We start from the raw sequence: 13,870 nt of genomic DNA on the forward strand, positions 1-13,870 counted from the left end.
TTCGGATTAAATTGTTTACTTCAAGTTAAGATAGATTGAATTAATTATATTTGGTTGGAGTTTGATGGAGTAAGTTGATGAGAAGCGGAATAAATTATAACTTAGATGTTACTCTAATTGTGAGATTCGCAGTTAGAGTAACTTACTCCGGATTAATTAAAATATTTCTTCATCTTAATCCTTTAAATTTATTTTTTGTTTGACTTTATAAAAGTGAATTAAAATATTTACTTCACTACTTACTCTACAATCAAACATGACTAATAAGAATTCTTATACATACTTTTTTTTTTCCTTTTTATTTAAATGACAGTACATTCCAATATATTTTAAATGTTATTTTTAAAAATTAAACACGTGCTTTTCTAAAATGAGTAACGAGAATTTGTGTACCAGAAAATTTTCAACACCGCCGTTAATTTAGTTTATATACATTCAATCCTATGTTGGTAATCAAAATTCTCCGATATAAGTTCTTCGCCTTTTGTTATCCTCTTGTCATCTTGAAGACTTTAAAGAGTATCTACATTAGCATATTATATCTGTTAAGTTATAACAAGTTGAGATCCTCGACGGTACTAGAAAATTTTCATTGTGAATCACACAGCTAGAATTTGCATCAAGATTAATATCACCAAACTCCTCCCTCTGCGAGAATCAAGACTACGAGTCTCGCTGCCCATCAAGGATCAGGTCATAACTCATAAGCAGGAGCTTATCAACTGGCACCGAGCACACACCTGTACGAGTTAGTGCATGTCCAACAAGGCAACAAACCAAGGGAGCTATTGATCATAATTACTATTATGGTGAGCGATCAGTTCAACACTGCTGTCGCGATAGCTCAATCCACTCAGAACATTTTTTATTTCCTAATTATAAATACAAAACACATTTGCTCCGATCCGCTCCATTAAATCAAAGCTGATCTCATCTATGACAATTATAGCACAATAAATTTTACCTGGTGACATGGAATTATTTCCCAATACTAACGAGTTCTCAGTAAGGAGGCACTTGTCTACCTCTGATCGTTTTTTTTTTCTTCAAAATATACTTCTTTTGTCATTTTTATTCAGAAATAATATACAAACATACTTGTGCTTAACAAATTTTACTCCACCTTATCTTATTTTCTGACTCCGTCCCTAAATTTCCGTAACTAGTGACATAATTATGTTCTCTATTCTATTGTGAACTAGAAGTTCTTTTATATAATTAAGGTGCTACTTTAAGTTATTATTTTGAAATTATATCCCACTGTTTTAAGTTTCTCCTTTTGAAAAGGTGCACATTTACAACGAAAATAACTAATGCTAGGAGAGATGTTAGAGTTCTACTTTATAAATAATTTGTTTTATTAATACAATAGTTACCGGCGTCAAGCTGACTAACCTTAAAAAAAAACTAATGCTAACAGAAATTTTGTTATGCTAGAAGCCTAGAAGTAAACAATAACGAACATTTGCAATAGTGACATCAACTATTTTTCTAAAACAAACATGCTTTTTAACCTAATTCATACAAGACAGCAAGAGCCAGGACCTTTTGCAATCTTACAGTAACGAAATACAAACATCATAAACCGAAGCCAAGAAAATAACAGAGTCTGAATACACAGATTGTAAATAGTAGGACGCGAAACACACGGTTCCGATCATGAAAATATTACAAAATGGGGTAACTAATCCATATCAGGGATAGATTCCACCTGTTCTAATTTTTCAAATTCTGATGCGTCGAGTTGTTGTTCATACCTCTTCTTATAGGGATTAAATGGAGTTGGTGCTCGTGGTGGTCCTGTTCCTTTTGTCTTGTCCCTCGGCCTTGCCTGATCCATCCGTTCACAGTTAACAAACAAAACCACAGAATAATATAAATATTGCATAGGATTAATTATGCCTTAGCTCACTAAATCGTCGGCATATCCAAAATGTATTGCAATCCAAACATAGCCGAGTGCTAATTACCTAGGGCGTACAATTACCATACCAGCACACCTATGCAGCCAGGGGTTGAGAGGAATTTCATTTTCAATAGGTACAATAATTGATCAGATTTAGCCATTTTGCCATGGAGTGTGAGAAAAAGCAAAAGAAAGGAAGGAAAAGATGGGTCAAGATGCATCTCACATTGCCCCAGGAATGGTTGTAGCGTTTGCCTTTCTTAGTCTTATTATCCCCTCTTCCACATATCACTGCCACAAAATATAATCATTTTCATTTTCCAAATTGAGAAATAAAAAAAAGAAACAAAAATAAGGGAAGTAAGAAAAGGAAGTAGAAGAGAATGAGGACCTGGGATAGGCTTTGAAGGGACGGAAACGGAGACGGAGCGAGAAGAGGTGACGAAAGGGGAGGAGCCGGAGGAGGTTCCCTTCAGCCAGTGGCTCTGATTCAGGATCGGAGAGAAGGTGCAGGTTCCAACAGCAGTGAGCAGCGCCATCGCTGATTTTGGATAGAAGAGGAACAGATAAGACTTTCGAGGAGGAAGGAAAAAATGTATTTTATAAGCCCAAAAAAGGAGGCAGTTTTGGCGCAGTTTGGGCGAGCCTTTCTGGGCTTTGATCTAGGCCTTTCGGGTTTCTAATTGTTTTAGCAACCCGGATTGCTCCATCGCACTTTATCATTTACTAAATAATATATGTCAGACTTCCATAATATTGCCGTCTATACAGAATCTTCATATTTCATCCCATCAATTCAAGTGAGTTTTTTAATAATTATTTGAAAAATTAAGATCTTTAAAATTTCTAAACTTTTATATCTTTAATTTTAACATTTCTATTAAACCACATCAACAATAAATAAAAAAGAAGAAATAATTTGAGTCAATTATTTGAAAAACGTGGAGTTTATAAACAGTTTTTTAATAAGAAATTTTTGTGCATATTTACTAAAGAAAAAACTCTACAACATTTCTGAAATTGAATTAGAAACTGTCACTTAGTCAGGCATTGCACTGGATCTGAATTTGTTTATACATCCATTTCATGATAAAAAAATCCTGTCAAGCAAGCTTATTAAAAAAAATTTAATACTTACATTGTTAATCTTGTTGAGCTTATTCAACGGATTTTCTTAAAAGACACAAGATCAAATATTTAATCCGTACTAAAGCGTGTATGTTCGTAAAAAATATAGACTAAGACTATTAAGATTAATGTAAAGAATATCAGAGACCATATTAATCTTTACAGTTTTACATAGGAAATAATTTATATTGCGTGAACAGATTTCGATGATGCTTATATATTATTAGGAATTATCAAAATTAATAAAAATTTATGATAAAAAACAAATGAACTTGAACATTACATATGCTAAGCAAAACCATAGCTCGCATAATTTGACTTATTTATCTGAAATTGCAATAAAATCTCAGTAATTAATCTCAACAAAGCACAACCAACAAAATTATTTTCATTCTCTGTTCCGTAACAAATTGGAAACCGCCAGCAAGTTTAATGTATGTTTAATTATCCAGATAGAAGCAACGTTCTTAGCCCTTTTCTAATTTTAACAAAAACAGTAAATTTATTTTCCATTCAAACTTACGAAGATGATAGATAACAGAGAAACAAGGTAGCCTTCTTTTTTGGATAAATTTTTTATTACAAGTGATTTATAAATGGGTATGACCATAATCATAATTATGTAATGTAATGTTGTTTTATAGTTTGAGGTGCTTTTTTTTTTTTTACTGGTAAAGCCTGTTGTAATGACCTCCGGGTCTTTACTGAGACAAAAAAAAAAGCTGGTCAGGCTATATACCGATACATTAATTTAAATCTGTACCAGTTAGTTCTTAAAAAGGTCATATGCTAAGAGCCTCACTGTAATATACTAATATATATGCGGAAAATTTATTTTCCAATGGTCTCAAATAGTAATAATATTTTTTCTCATGTAATATGCGGTAAGGTGGTGAATCCAAGTGTTTTCATTCATGTCTTATCTGTACTGTATCATTTTGAAAATTGAAATAAATAATTGCTAGATTCTATATAATCTGTTTTGACATGTAGTTCGGTCCATAGCCTACAAGATATTCATTATGCAAAAGAAGCAATACTATAATTGCTTGTTAGAAGTTATGAATATCGAGTTAACTTAGATGGTTGATTTTCTTAATTAGATTCAAGTACGAGCAAGTTGCATTCATTAGTTTCCCAGTTTGCTCATTTCAACTGAGATTGCAAATTGAATCAAGAATCAATTATATTACCTGGCTCGATCCCAATGGTCAAAATAATCGGGTAAAGGTGGTGAATCCAAGTGTTTTGGCTTAACACATAGTCAGTATATTGTACCGGCATATCCTATCAAATGTTGACATCGGTCTGATACGGAGGGGAGATTATTTGGGTAAATCTTTCAACAGAGCAGTTTTGACTCATGCTGCACACGAATTATATGCAGTGCTGTTGTGACTCTATAAAAATCTGTATCACCTCAGGTACCTGTACCTGAGGTGCAAATCAATAAATCTGAACCATTCTTTTAACATGGCACGAATCTCAAAGCAGACCCCAACAGTTTCAGTAGGCTCCCGATTGGATTTGGGCTGGCTGGAATTAATCTGGTCCGTATATATTTTTTTTCAATTGCACCTCAGGTACCTGGGGGGATACGGACTTGACTCTATAGCCCTATATCCCATATGCAGTGTTGTTGTGATTCTATAATCCGTGCGTATCCTAAAAAAAAAAAAAATCTAGCCTGAATATATATTTAAAAAAAGGGGGGCCAAACTGTATGAGGAACTTAGAAAAGCTATAGACTGATTAATTCAAATTATCCAAACTCAAACTTGACAAAAGTTCCCCATATTTTTACTTAAACTGACAATAAAACTTTCAATGAAACAACTAAAATTTCACAGTAATTAATCATCACGAAGAAAAGATACTTCAGTCAAAAAAATTTGAAGGCCCTAATTAATTTTCAGAAATGCTAATCTGTCCCCCAAAAAAAGAAAACTATCAGAAAGACTAAGCTTTTATATTCTACAACCATAATAGAAAATAATAAAAAATAATAAAAAATAATAATAAACTAATACTCTGTTCGGTTCACACGATATGATAAGGTAAAGACCAGGAGGGAACGGAAAGGAAAGGGGAAAAAAAAACTGTTACTATATTTTACATTCTCTTTGTTTGATTTATCTTGTTTGCCTCCGTTACACTTTAATTTGGATTAACAAAATAAAAGCTTTACGAGATTAAAGGAGGTTAAAAGAGTATCATCCATTAACTTTATCCTCCTCTTAAATATCCAACCAAACAAAAATTAGTCACGAGATTTTCTTTCCCACCTGTTTCCTCCCTTTACTCTAATATCCAAATAAGGTGTAATGGTCCATAGTAAAAAGAAAATTAAGAAAAATACATAACAATCAAATAAAGCTCAGAAAAGCAGTTTTACAATTGAATTTAACAAGAAAATTTGCAAAGAGAACGAAAAACTTAAAAGAGGTAGCATTTCAATGCAAAATTAACTATGGGGTCAGATTCATGAGTTTGTAAGTGGAGAGCCGTCTATTTTCACCCGGAAAAAAAATGTTTTTTTTATTCTCATGCCTTGATAACTGTGCATGCTGTTGACTGAAAAAGAATAGAAAATGAAAAGACAAGCAAACGAGGCTCAAGGAGTAATTGGACTTGAAGGTAATAATGGTGAAAAAGATGGCATTTAAGTGCTTAAGAATGCTCTAGGGAGGCCAAAATCTTAAGGGAGAGAGCATTAAATTTTGGTACCAAGGAGAGACGCTTAATCCAGCCAAGAGCTAAAAAATCTAAACACAAGCTTAAGTTTGTATTGCCAAACATGTACATCCATTTCAAAGTGATTGACATATCTTATATTCCGCATTTATTCATCACAGCATACTGAAGTCTGTTACTCCTAAGTAATACTAATGAAAAGAATATGGCACAAATTATTAGTCTGTCAAAATAAAATTCTCATAGTAAATCAGGTGTCCAAGTTAAAAATTGTCAACAAAGTAAACTCATTGTTACAACTTACTACAAAATTCACTAAAAAAGCTTCAAATGGAATAAAACCAATAAATAAAATAATTCAATACATGCCTAAAAAGATTGTGCAAGAAATCAACGGGAAACGTACATATTGAGAGTATAGCTGCTGTTCGTGATAAGAGCCCAGAACAGAAGCAATTCAATGGAAAAATGTAAAAAGGAAATTAAAGATATAGTGATAACCACGGGATCTCAGGACAGTTCTTTAATGCCAAAGCAATGTCATCACTGCCACTGAAAAAAAAAAATAAGCCATTTTTAACAAGTATTGGTCAAACAAACAACGTTGAAAGAGGGGACAGAGAAATCAAAAGAGAAGAGAACCTGGGACAATTCAATTGTAACTTTTGTGACATATGTTTTTTGGGCTCCTCACAGAGAACTATTCCGCTATCTCCAAGCATGCAACTAGAATAAATGGAATAATTACAAATTAAAAGGATTCAAGTTCAAAGTCAAAAATAGAAATTTTTGACACAAAAATTAAAAACACATTGCCATGGTAACAAAAATCAGTAAGACTCACAGAAATAGATATATAGTATTACTCCAGCCAATTATGAATCAAATTTTAAAAAAGTACGTGAAATCAATATGTATCCAAAAGGAAGTGAAACTCAATCAACTTACCAAACTCGCATTAGTGTATCGTATCCCGGGAAAGCCACATGATGCATCGAACAAAAAGATATCACTCTTTCTGACAGCTACACAAGAAACAATAACACCGAGACATTTTATTATTTGTCATTTATTCTTTTTGAAGGGAGCCGTGTACGCTGTTAAATGATTGTGCCTTGTAAAAATATATAAATTAAAGCAATGAACGATGTCCATAAATACGAGGATAAAACCAAGATTTTAAGAAAAAACTGTAACATAATGCAAAAAAGATTAAAAAAAATGCTTAAAGCATATCATTTAGCCTCAATTCTTTCATAGAACCCCCCCTCCCAATTAATTCCTTCTGACTGATATCATACTGGTAAAGCCAGGCTGGGATTCTACAACAGGTTGTCTTAAAGTCCATGTATTATCCTCAGCCCAACCAAAATCATCACCATCCCCAAATGAGGAAAGACACCCCAACATTATGGACAGCCAACCATCTTCTTCATGAGTGGTTTACTGCCAAGTATATCAGTGCTGAAATGATAACAGACAACTAACCTTTTCAAATGTAAGTTCTTCCCCTCCAGTTCTGTGGAGCTCATTCACCATGGCAACCAAGATTATCTTGCCAAACTTTGAACACATCTTCATCCTCTGTACCAAGTTGAAAGTATTTGTTAATAAAAAAAAAATCACAATAGGAACTCCCTGCACTTTTCATGGCTCATTTTATCATTGTTACATTTTTTATCTATTTTCCCTATTCAGTGGTGTACTTAGTGTATTTGTTTCTTGAGTGTTCCCTTTTTTTTTATTGAACTAAATTTCCTCAGGGAGCTTTTACTGAACCAGAATTGGTGATATAAGGCAATCAATTGATAGTACCCTATCTAGATATACTGCATTGAAATTCATGTCTTAAGGAACAAGGTTGGTATCAGACCTGAATATGAGGTGACTTGAATACTTCATCTAGTGCACCTTCTATGTCAGTCAAGCAGACACGTGACTTTCCTAGATAATGCAGATACAAGGACAAAATAAGAAACAAGAAAATATAGAATATAATTCTAATAAATACACATGGAAAGATTTATTAAGCTGCACCCATATTATCTCTGTTCTGAAGAATAATTACAGGCTGAGGTAAGGTGTTTTAGTCATAGAAAAAGAAGTACCTTTGGCTTTGGCATCAGCGGTTTGCTTCACCCGATATTCTGCCATCACAGTGGCACGTTGACAAATTTGTAGAGCACGCCTGGCATCACCTGATGATGCTGCGACCTGTAATAGTGTGATTCATATCCTATTTTTATTAAGTACTTTAAAAGGTCCAAGTTTTGGTATTATGGACCTGATCTACACAACAACAACAACAAAGCCTTTAGTCCCAAAAATGTTGGGGTAGGCCTGATCTATAATAGAGAAAATCAATCTTTCATTTCTGTTCAAATTAAATTGCACAGACAAATTAACGGTTGAAGAGGAGACCTTTCTACAGGCCAATTCAATGAGATTGTCTTCAAAAGCATCTATGCCCTTGAGACGGCTGAATATAATCTGTGCTAACTGTTCGTGGTTGTATGGGAGGAAGCATAGCCTTTGGATGCCCATTCGACTCGAGATTCGAGGCGAGAGATGTTCTGGTAAGTCCATAGTGTTTGCTATTCCTATTAATTAAAAAAGATAAAACAAGATAAGATTTCTCAATTATTTGGGTAACTCTGATAAGATAAAGCTAGTAAATAAAAGAGCACTTGCCTATTACAATGAGCTTTGAGTTAGGTCTAGTAGGCCAATCAAGGATGTTGTATAGCACCTGTAACAAAATAAGTTAACATATTTTGGCAGAAAAACTGTAAATTGCTCTAATATAAAGAGATTAATATTGTAAAGCCTCAAATATGTTACCGATTGGTTGCGAGTTAAAAGCATGTCAAGCTCGTCTATGAGGAGAACAATTGGCTTCTGGTCTTTCTTCCCCATCTTTTTCCCATTTGAAAAATGTTCATCTAAACAACGTAGAGCCTTTTTCCATCCAACCGCATATCCACTTAGCTGTTCGTAAATAACCTGAAATAATTAAATGTGGCATTGTATCAGCACATTTATGTAGCAAATTGATCCAACCATTGAATTAGGTAAGTTCGATATTTTCAAAATGAGGTGTATTGATCAAACAGTAAGTCGCTTCACCAATCAAAAGAAAATACAAAAATATTTTACTTTGTAAATGTTGTTGGGTGAAGATAACTTCATGCCATTAGTCTCAATGAAGCAAAAGGGCTGCAGAACTCCCAAGTCGACCTCTGATTTCAGATTTCTCATCACTGCTCGTACACTCATTGTCTGAATTTCAATGCAGTGTCAGTACCAAAATCAAAGTTCAAAATGTAGATATATGAATAGAAGTTTGAACTGTTGATATTGTATATGCATCCTTACAGGTCTTCAGAAAGAAGGTGTCTTATAGACCCTTCGGAGAAACCATCAACGTGACCAGATGACCCTCACTAATTCAAAGGCTTAAACTCAAATTTGAATAAAGACAGGTACCATTACAAGTTACTAGGTAGATCCAAGAAATTATATATGTCAAGGGAATATCTGTCAAATGACCAAGCACCATAATGATTAATTAACAGAAAATAATTGGTGTTTAGGACCATGATTATAAAACAAGTAATTCAAAACAAAAAAGCCAATCTAGAAATATCACCTTGCCAGTTCCAGGTACACCATGAATATACAAACATCGCCCCAAGCATTGGTCGTCTCCAATAGCACCCTTGACAAATGTCTTGATCTCCTCCATTTCTCTGTCAAATACTTTTTATAAGTTATTGAACTAATGCCAGAAGAAAACAGAGCAAAGCTAGGGTGTGATATGCTCACTAAGAAGGGTTGGTGAGCACAACTCTAAAAGTATATTGGATTGTCTTCGAAGGACGAATCCAAACCATTGAAATTTATCTACTTCATGAGTGATGCATGTACATGAAATTTTTTGAAAGTTTCGGATTCATTTAGTACAATGTCAAGCAGTAAAAAAAATGAACCTTTTAAAAGTTATTTTATAAATTGTTTTTTGTATTCATTTTTCATCATTTTTTTACCACTTAACCTTGTACTAAAATGAATTCGAAACTTTCAAAATTTTGCATGTACGAGCATCACTCATTAAGTAGATAGATTTCAACGGTTTGGATTCGTCATTAGAAGCCAATCCGATAGACTTTTGGAGTTGTGCTCACCAAACCCTCTTGGTGAGCACATCACACCCTAGTTTTGCTCAAGGAAAACATGCAATCAAAGAAATATGTCAGCATGCTGGGTTGCCCGTTAAGTGTCCCACACTCATGTCATGCATTAAGAACTAGAAAGTAACAGTACCAAACAACAATAATAATTAACAAATAAAAGGAAGATGCACACTTGTTCCTGCAAGGATGTGACATGGGACGAGAAGCAAGTGAAAGTGCAGCTGAAGCCTTCTCCAACTTGGTCTGCTTATAGCGCTTGCCATGCCCTTGTGTTTTTGTTTCTGCAATTTTAGGAAGCCAGAATGCTTTTCCTTTACGGGAATTCTACAGAACCAAAAGACCACTGATCAGTTAACAACCCATGTAACCAAGAAGTGAAAAACACTAGAGAGAAAAATAAAATCATACAGCAGCAAACACTTTAGATCTGCTCCTGGGTGAAGAAGATCTCCTAATTGATGTGTCATCATTGTCCGACTCTTGGTCAGAATCCATTTCATAGTCACTTGACTCATTAATTTCAGCACGATAACCATCACATGTATCACCGTCAATGTCTGACAGACGTTTGAAATTATGATAATTTACATCATATTCATATTCACAGTAGAAAACATCATCTCCAGCATCACTAGCTTGTCGATATTCCTCAGGATTCATGACATAACAATGCCTGAGCACGGACTTCATCTCTACATCTCCAAAATCATCGGTACGGTAAAGCTCCCTTCTCAGATTATGCAGCTGCCGCCCAGACGCTGTCTCTTCTGGTGTTCGGTACCAAATACACCTCAGCCAGTGGGTCCCATCTACCTCCCTCCATATACTCTTGATGCGTGCTGCACGCAAATCGCCCAAAAGCAACTTCTCTTTTGCTGTTCTTTTTATTTTCTTTCCCTCCGGAGGTTTTGGCCATACCACCTCTTTTCCACTTTTTTTGTCAGCACAGAAACTGCAAATCCAATCACCTTCTGGAACTTTCCTCAGTGGTGGCTTGAGGCACCGTAGGTGGAAGCCACCGAGGCAGTCATCACACTCAATCATGACTTTTGATTCAGATGCAGGTCTGAAGCAAACCCGGCACTCCTCCACATCTAGATCCTCGGAGTCTGATTCCATACTTTCCCTCTTCTTGACATAAACATCATCTCCAACCTGTTGGAAATATGATCAGAATGGAAGCAACATTTCTTCACGGAAAATCAAGAGTCAAATAGGAGACTGGGAGTTACAATGAGTTAAATGTGTTGGGTTCAGTGATAACATTCAGAGAAATGTAAATGAAGAATGGAATTTCATTAACCTCAAAATGTCACTGTTACATAGTATTTATAGACTTTGCTAGTCTTATAATCCTTTCTGTTACAAAACTAAGCTTGCTGTTGACCACCTTGGGCTGTTATACTCAGGTTAATTTGGCACTTTTCTATGTAAAAGTATAAATAGTTGATTCTAACTGCTAGCAGGTCAAGAAATCATGACCCAGCAAGGCCAGATCTTATCCTCATTGATCAACTCAGCACGCTATGCCGGTATTTAAGCCCAAGCATGTCAATCAGACAGGCAGAAGGGAAGACCGAGGTAATTCTAGGTTTAGCAATTGTTTGGATTTCTTATCACTGTGGCACTGAGCATTCGACTGTAAAGAAAACATCTTTGGTTATTTTTTTTCTTCAAATTAGATGGTTACTTTTCCACATTTGCAAGTAATGCCCTAATAATTTGGTCAAATTATTGTCTGATAGGTCATATTTGGAATAAGAATTTTCTGGATGAGAGAATACCTGAAATTCAGCACCGCCATAAAGCACCTTCTTGCAATTAACTCTTCTCTTTGGTCGCTTGGATTCGGATCGGTTGGGAGTTATCGGGTCAGTGGAGGGAGACTCGAGAGAGAGACGCCGCTTAGCTTTTGTAGGCGAGGTCAGGGTGATCGGAGAAGATGATGCGTCGTTGCAGGGCTTGGTGGGGCCCGGAGAGAGGGTGAAAAGGCGGCTGGAGCGGCGGGGCCCGGTGAAGCCCGGTGTAGGAGGAGGGGTTGCTGCTGGCGAGGAATCAGGGCAGAGGCGTGAGAGCTTTGCTGGAGTTCTTCGTTCCATTGGGATTTCTTGGATGAAGTTCTTGGTAGAACCAAGAGGAGGAAGCAATAGTGACGACTACGACAGGGAGCTGGGCCTGGGCGGGAAAAAGAGGGGGGAGATTGCTACTGTGATCGCGGCAAAGTAAATAACGCACTTTCGGGTTTGGACATACAGATGATATATCATCGGACAATAATTCGGATTGGCGGTCACGTGTTCAAACGGTCGGTTCGGTTTGAACCGAATTAAAATAGACAAACCAAAATTTTTTTTTTTATTTTTAAAAATAGAACCGAATCAACTGAACTATAATCGAACCGAACAAATCAAAGTAAATTTCTGGTTGTTCGGTTGAACCGAAATTTGATAGATTCAAGCAAAATATTCAACAAATATGACTCGAAGAAAATTCGAATCATATTAATCATAAGTACATACCTTCTTTGTCTTTTACCTTGTACCTTGAAATTCGCATGTGCTGTGCAGTTTTCAAACTTTCAGAATGTTTTCCTGCATTACACAAATCAGGTAAATGACCAAAAGGAAGAAGTGAGATAGAGAGCGAGCAAAGAGAAATCACAGGAAAAGATAAATTTTTGAGAAACAACCTTCAAATCGGAGAATAGGATCCAGAAAAAGCGAAAAGGAAGGAGGCGGCGATAGAATTGACGAGGAAAAAAAATGAGACTCAGGAAACGCGAAAATGAACCGAACCGCTGCAGTTATTTGAAGATTTTATTAAAAGAACCGGTCTATTCGGTTCAACCGATTTTAAAACTTTTTAAACCGAACCAAACAACAAAAACCAAAATAATACAATAAATAAACCGAACCGAACCATTTAAACCAAACTTTCTCGGTTCAGTTTAAAACCAAATAAACCGGGCCATTTGAACACCCCTCATTTTCTTAAAGAAATGAGACTGCTATTTTTCAATCCGAGCTGTTCAAAATCGATCAAACGGCTTCAATTATTTTTTTCTTTTATAACAATATAATCTATTAAAACGAATCAGATATAATTAAAGCAGTTTGATTGATTTTGAACAGTTCGGAGTACATAATAAGAGGGTCCTCTTTTTCTCAGAAAAAAGAGCAGATTTGCTTCCAGCAGTTATTACTATGAAAAATGATGAGATAGCTAATAAAAATAATTACAAAGCCGTCATTTTTATTTATATCCAATATTTAATACATTTTATCATAAATAACTAACGTTTTGAACTTTTTTTTAATATCCAAACCGCAACAATTTTCTGCGATTTGAAATTTTTATTCCAAACTGCAAGACATTCCTACGGTTTGGGATTTGATTTTTTTTTTTTGCACTATAAAAAACCCCATTGCACTATATCTCTTTGAATTTTGAAAAAATAATAATAATTATCGTATAAATGACATATATTGAACAATCATAGATAATTTTAATGATATTTAAATAATAAATGAAACTATAATCCATTAAAAAAATAAGTAAATGCACACAATAAATAGTAAATACATTTTAAAATAATTATATGGGTAATTCTTGAATAATTTCTTAGGCTTTTGAAAAAACTAATACCAGTCGTTATATGTCTATCGTTGATAGAAAACTCAAACTGAATTTTTAAGGCACTAATCAACGTTGTTTTGCAATTCTGATTCCGTCGGATGCCCATGGAATTCCCCCGACAAAATTCCAACCCGTCTCGTCCCTCCCTTTCCGAATTGGGGTCATACACACAAATCTGACTTTCTTAACCAGAGTTATGGTTATTTAAAGTTAAAAAAAAAACGATGCTTCTGTGCAAAAACACTGATAACGCATCGATACTTTATGCCCGGCTTAACAATGGCAGAAGTGCATCGATGTTTCATTGCCAAAA

At 35.0% G+C, this 13,870-nt stretch overlaps 2 protein-coding genes and 1 non-coding gene across 3 annotated transcripts; all 3 read right to left on the reverse strand.

Annotated features, from left to right (window-relative positions):
* Window positions 1-1,486: 1,486 nt before the first annotated feature.
* LOC144565273 (small ribosomal subunit protein bTHXc-like) lies at window positions 1,487-2,483 on the reverse strand. The gene is made up of 3 exons (XM_078314985.1): window positions 2,298-2,483; window positions 2,133-2,197; window positions 1,487-1,831 (listed from the first exon to the last, which is right to left on the reverse strand). Exons 1-3 carry the CDS (start codon window positions 2,443-2,445, stop codon window positions 1,685-1,687), a joined length of 360 nt encoding a protein of 119 aa, XP_078171111.1. The 5' UTR covers window positions 2,446-2,483; the 3' UTR covers window positions 1,487-1,684.
* A 3,463-nt stretch (window positions 2,484-5,946) lies between these two features.
* LOC144565171 (origin of replication complex subunit 1-like) lies at window positions 5,947-12,154 on the reverse strand. Its single transcript, XM_078314845.1, has 14 exons — window positions 11,706-12,154; window positions 10,330-11,076; window positions 10,094-10,245; window positions 9,378-9,477; window positions 8,885-9,007; window positions 8,570-8,731; window positions 8,420-8,477; window positions 8,150-8,328; window positions 7,837-7,942; window positions 7,602-7,672; window positions 7,217-7,312; window positions 6,677-6,753; window positions 6,371-6,454; window positions 5,947-6,280 (listed from the first exon to the last, which is right to left on the reverse strand). Exons 1-14 carry the CDS (start codon window positions 12,018-12,020, stop codon window positions 6,211-6,213), a joined length of 2,340 nt encoding a protein of 779 aa, XP_078170971.1. The 5' UTR covers window positions 12,021-12,154; the 3' UTR covers window positions 5,947-6,210.
* LOC144565881 (small nucleolar RNA snoR28) lies at window positions 10,474-10,551 on the reverse strand. The gene has a single exon (XR_013515057.1). It is a non-coding gene; the product is annotated as a small nucleolar RNA snoR28 (small nucleolar RNA).
* Window positions 12,155-13,870: the final 1,716 nt, after the last annotated feature.

Source organism: Carex rostrata, chromosome 14, assembly GCF_964058835.1.
Source record: "Carex rostrata chromosome 14, lpCarRost1.2, whole genome shotgun sequence".
Classification (NCBI taxonomy): domain Eukaryota; kingdom Viridiplantae; phylum Streptophyta; class Magnoliopsida; order Poales; family Cyperaceae; genus Carex; species Carex rostrata.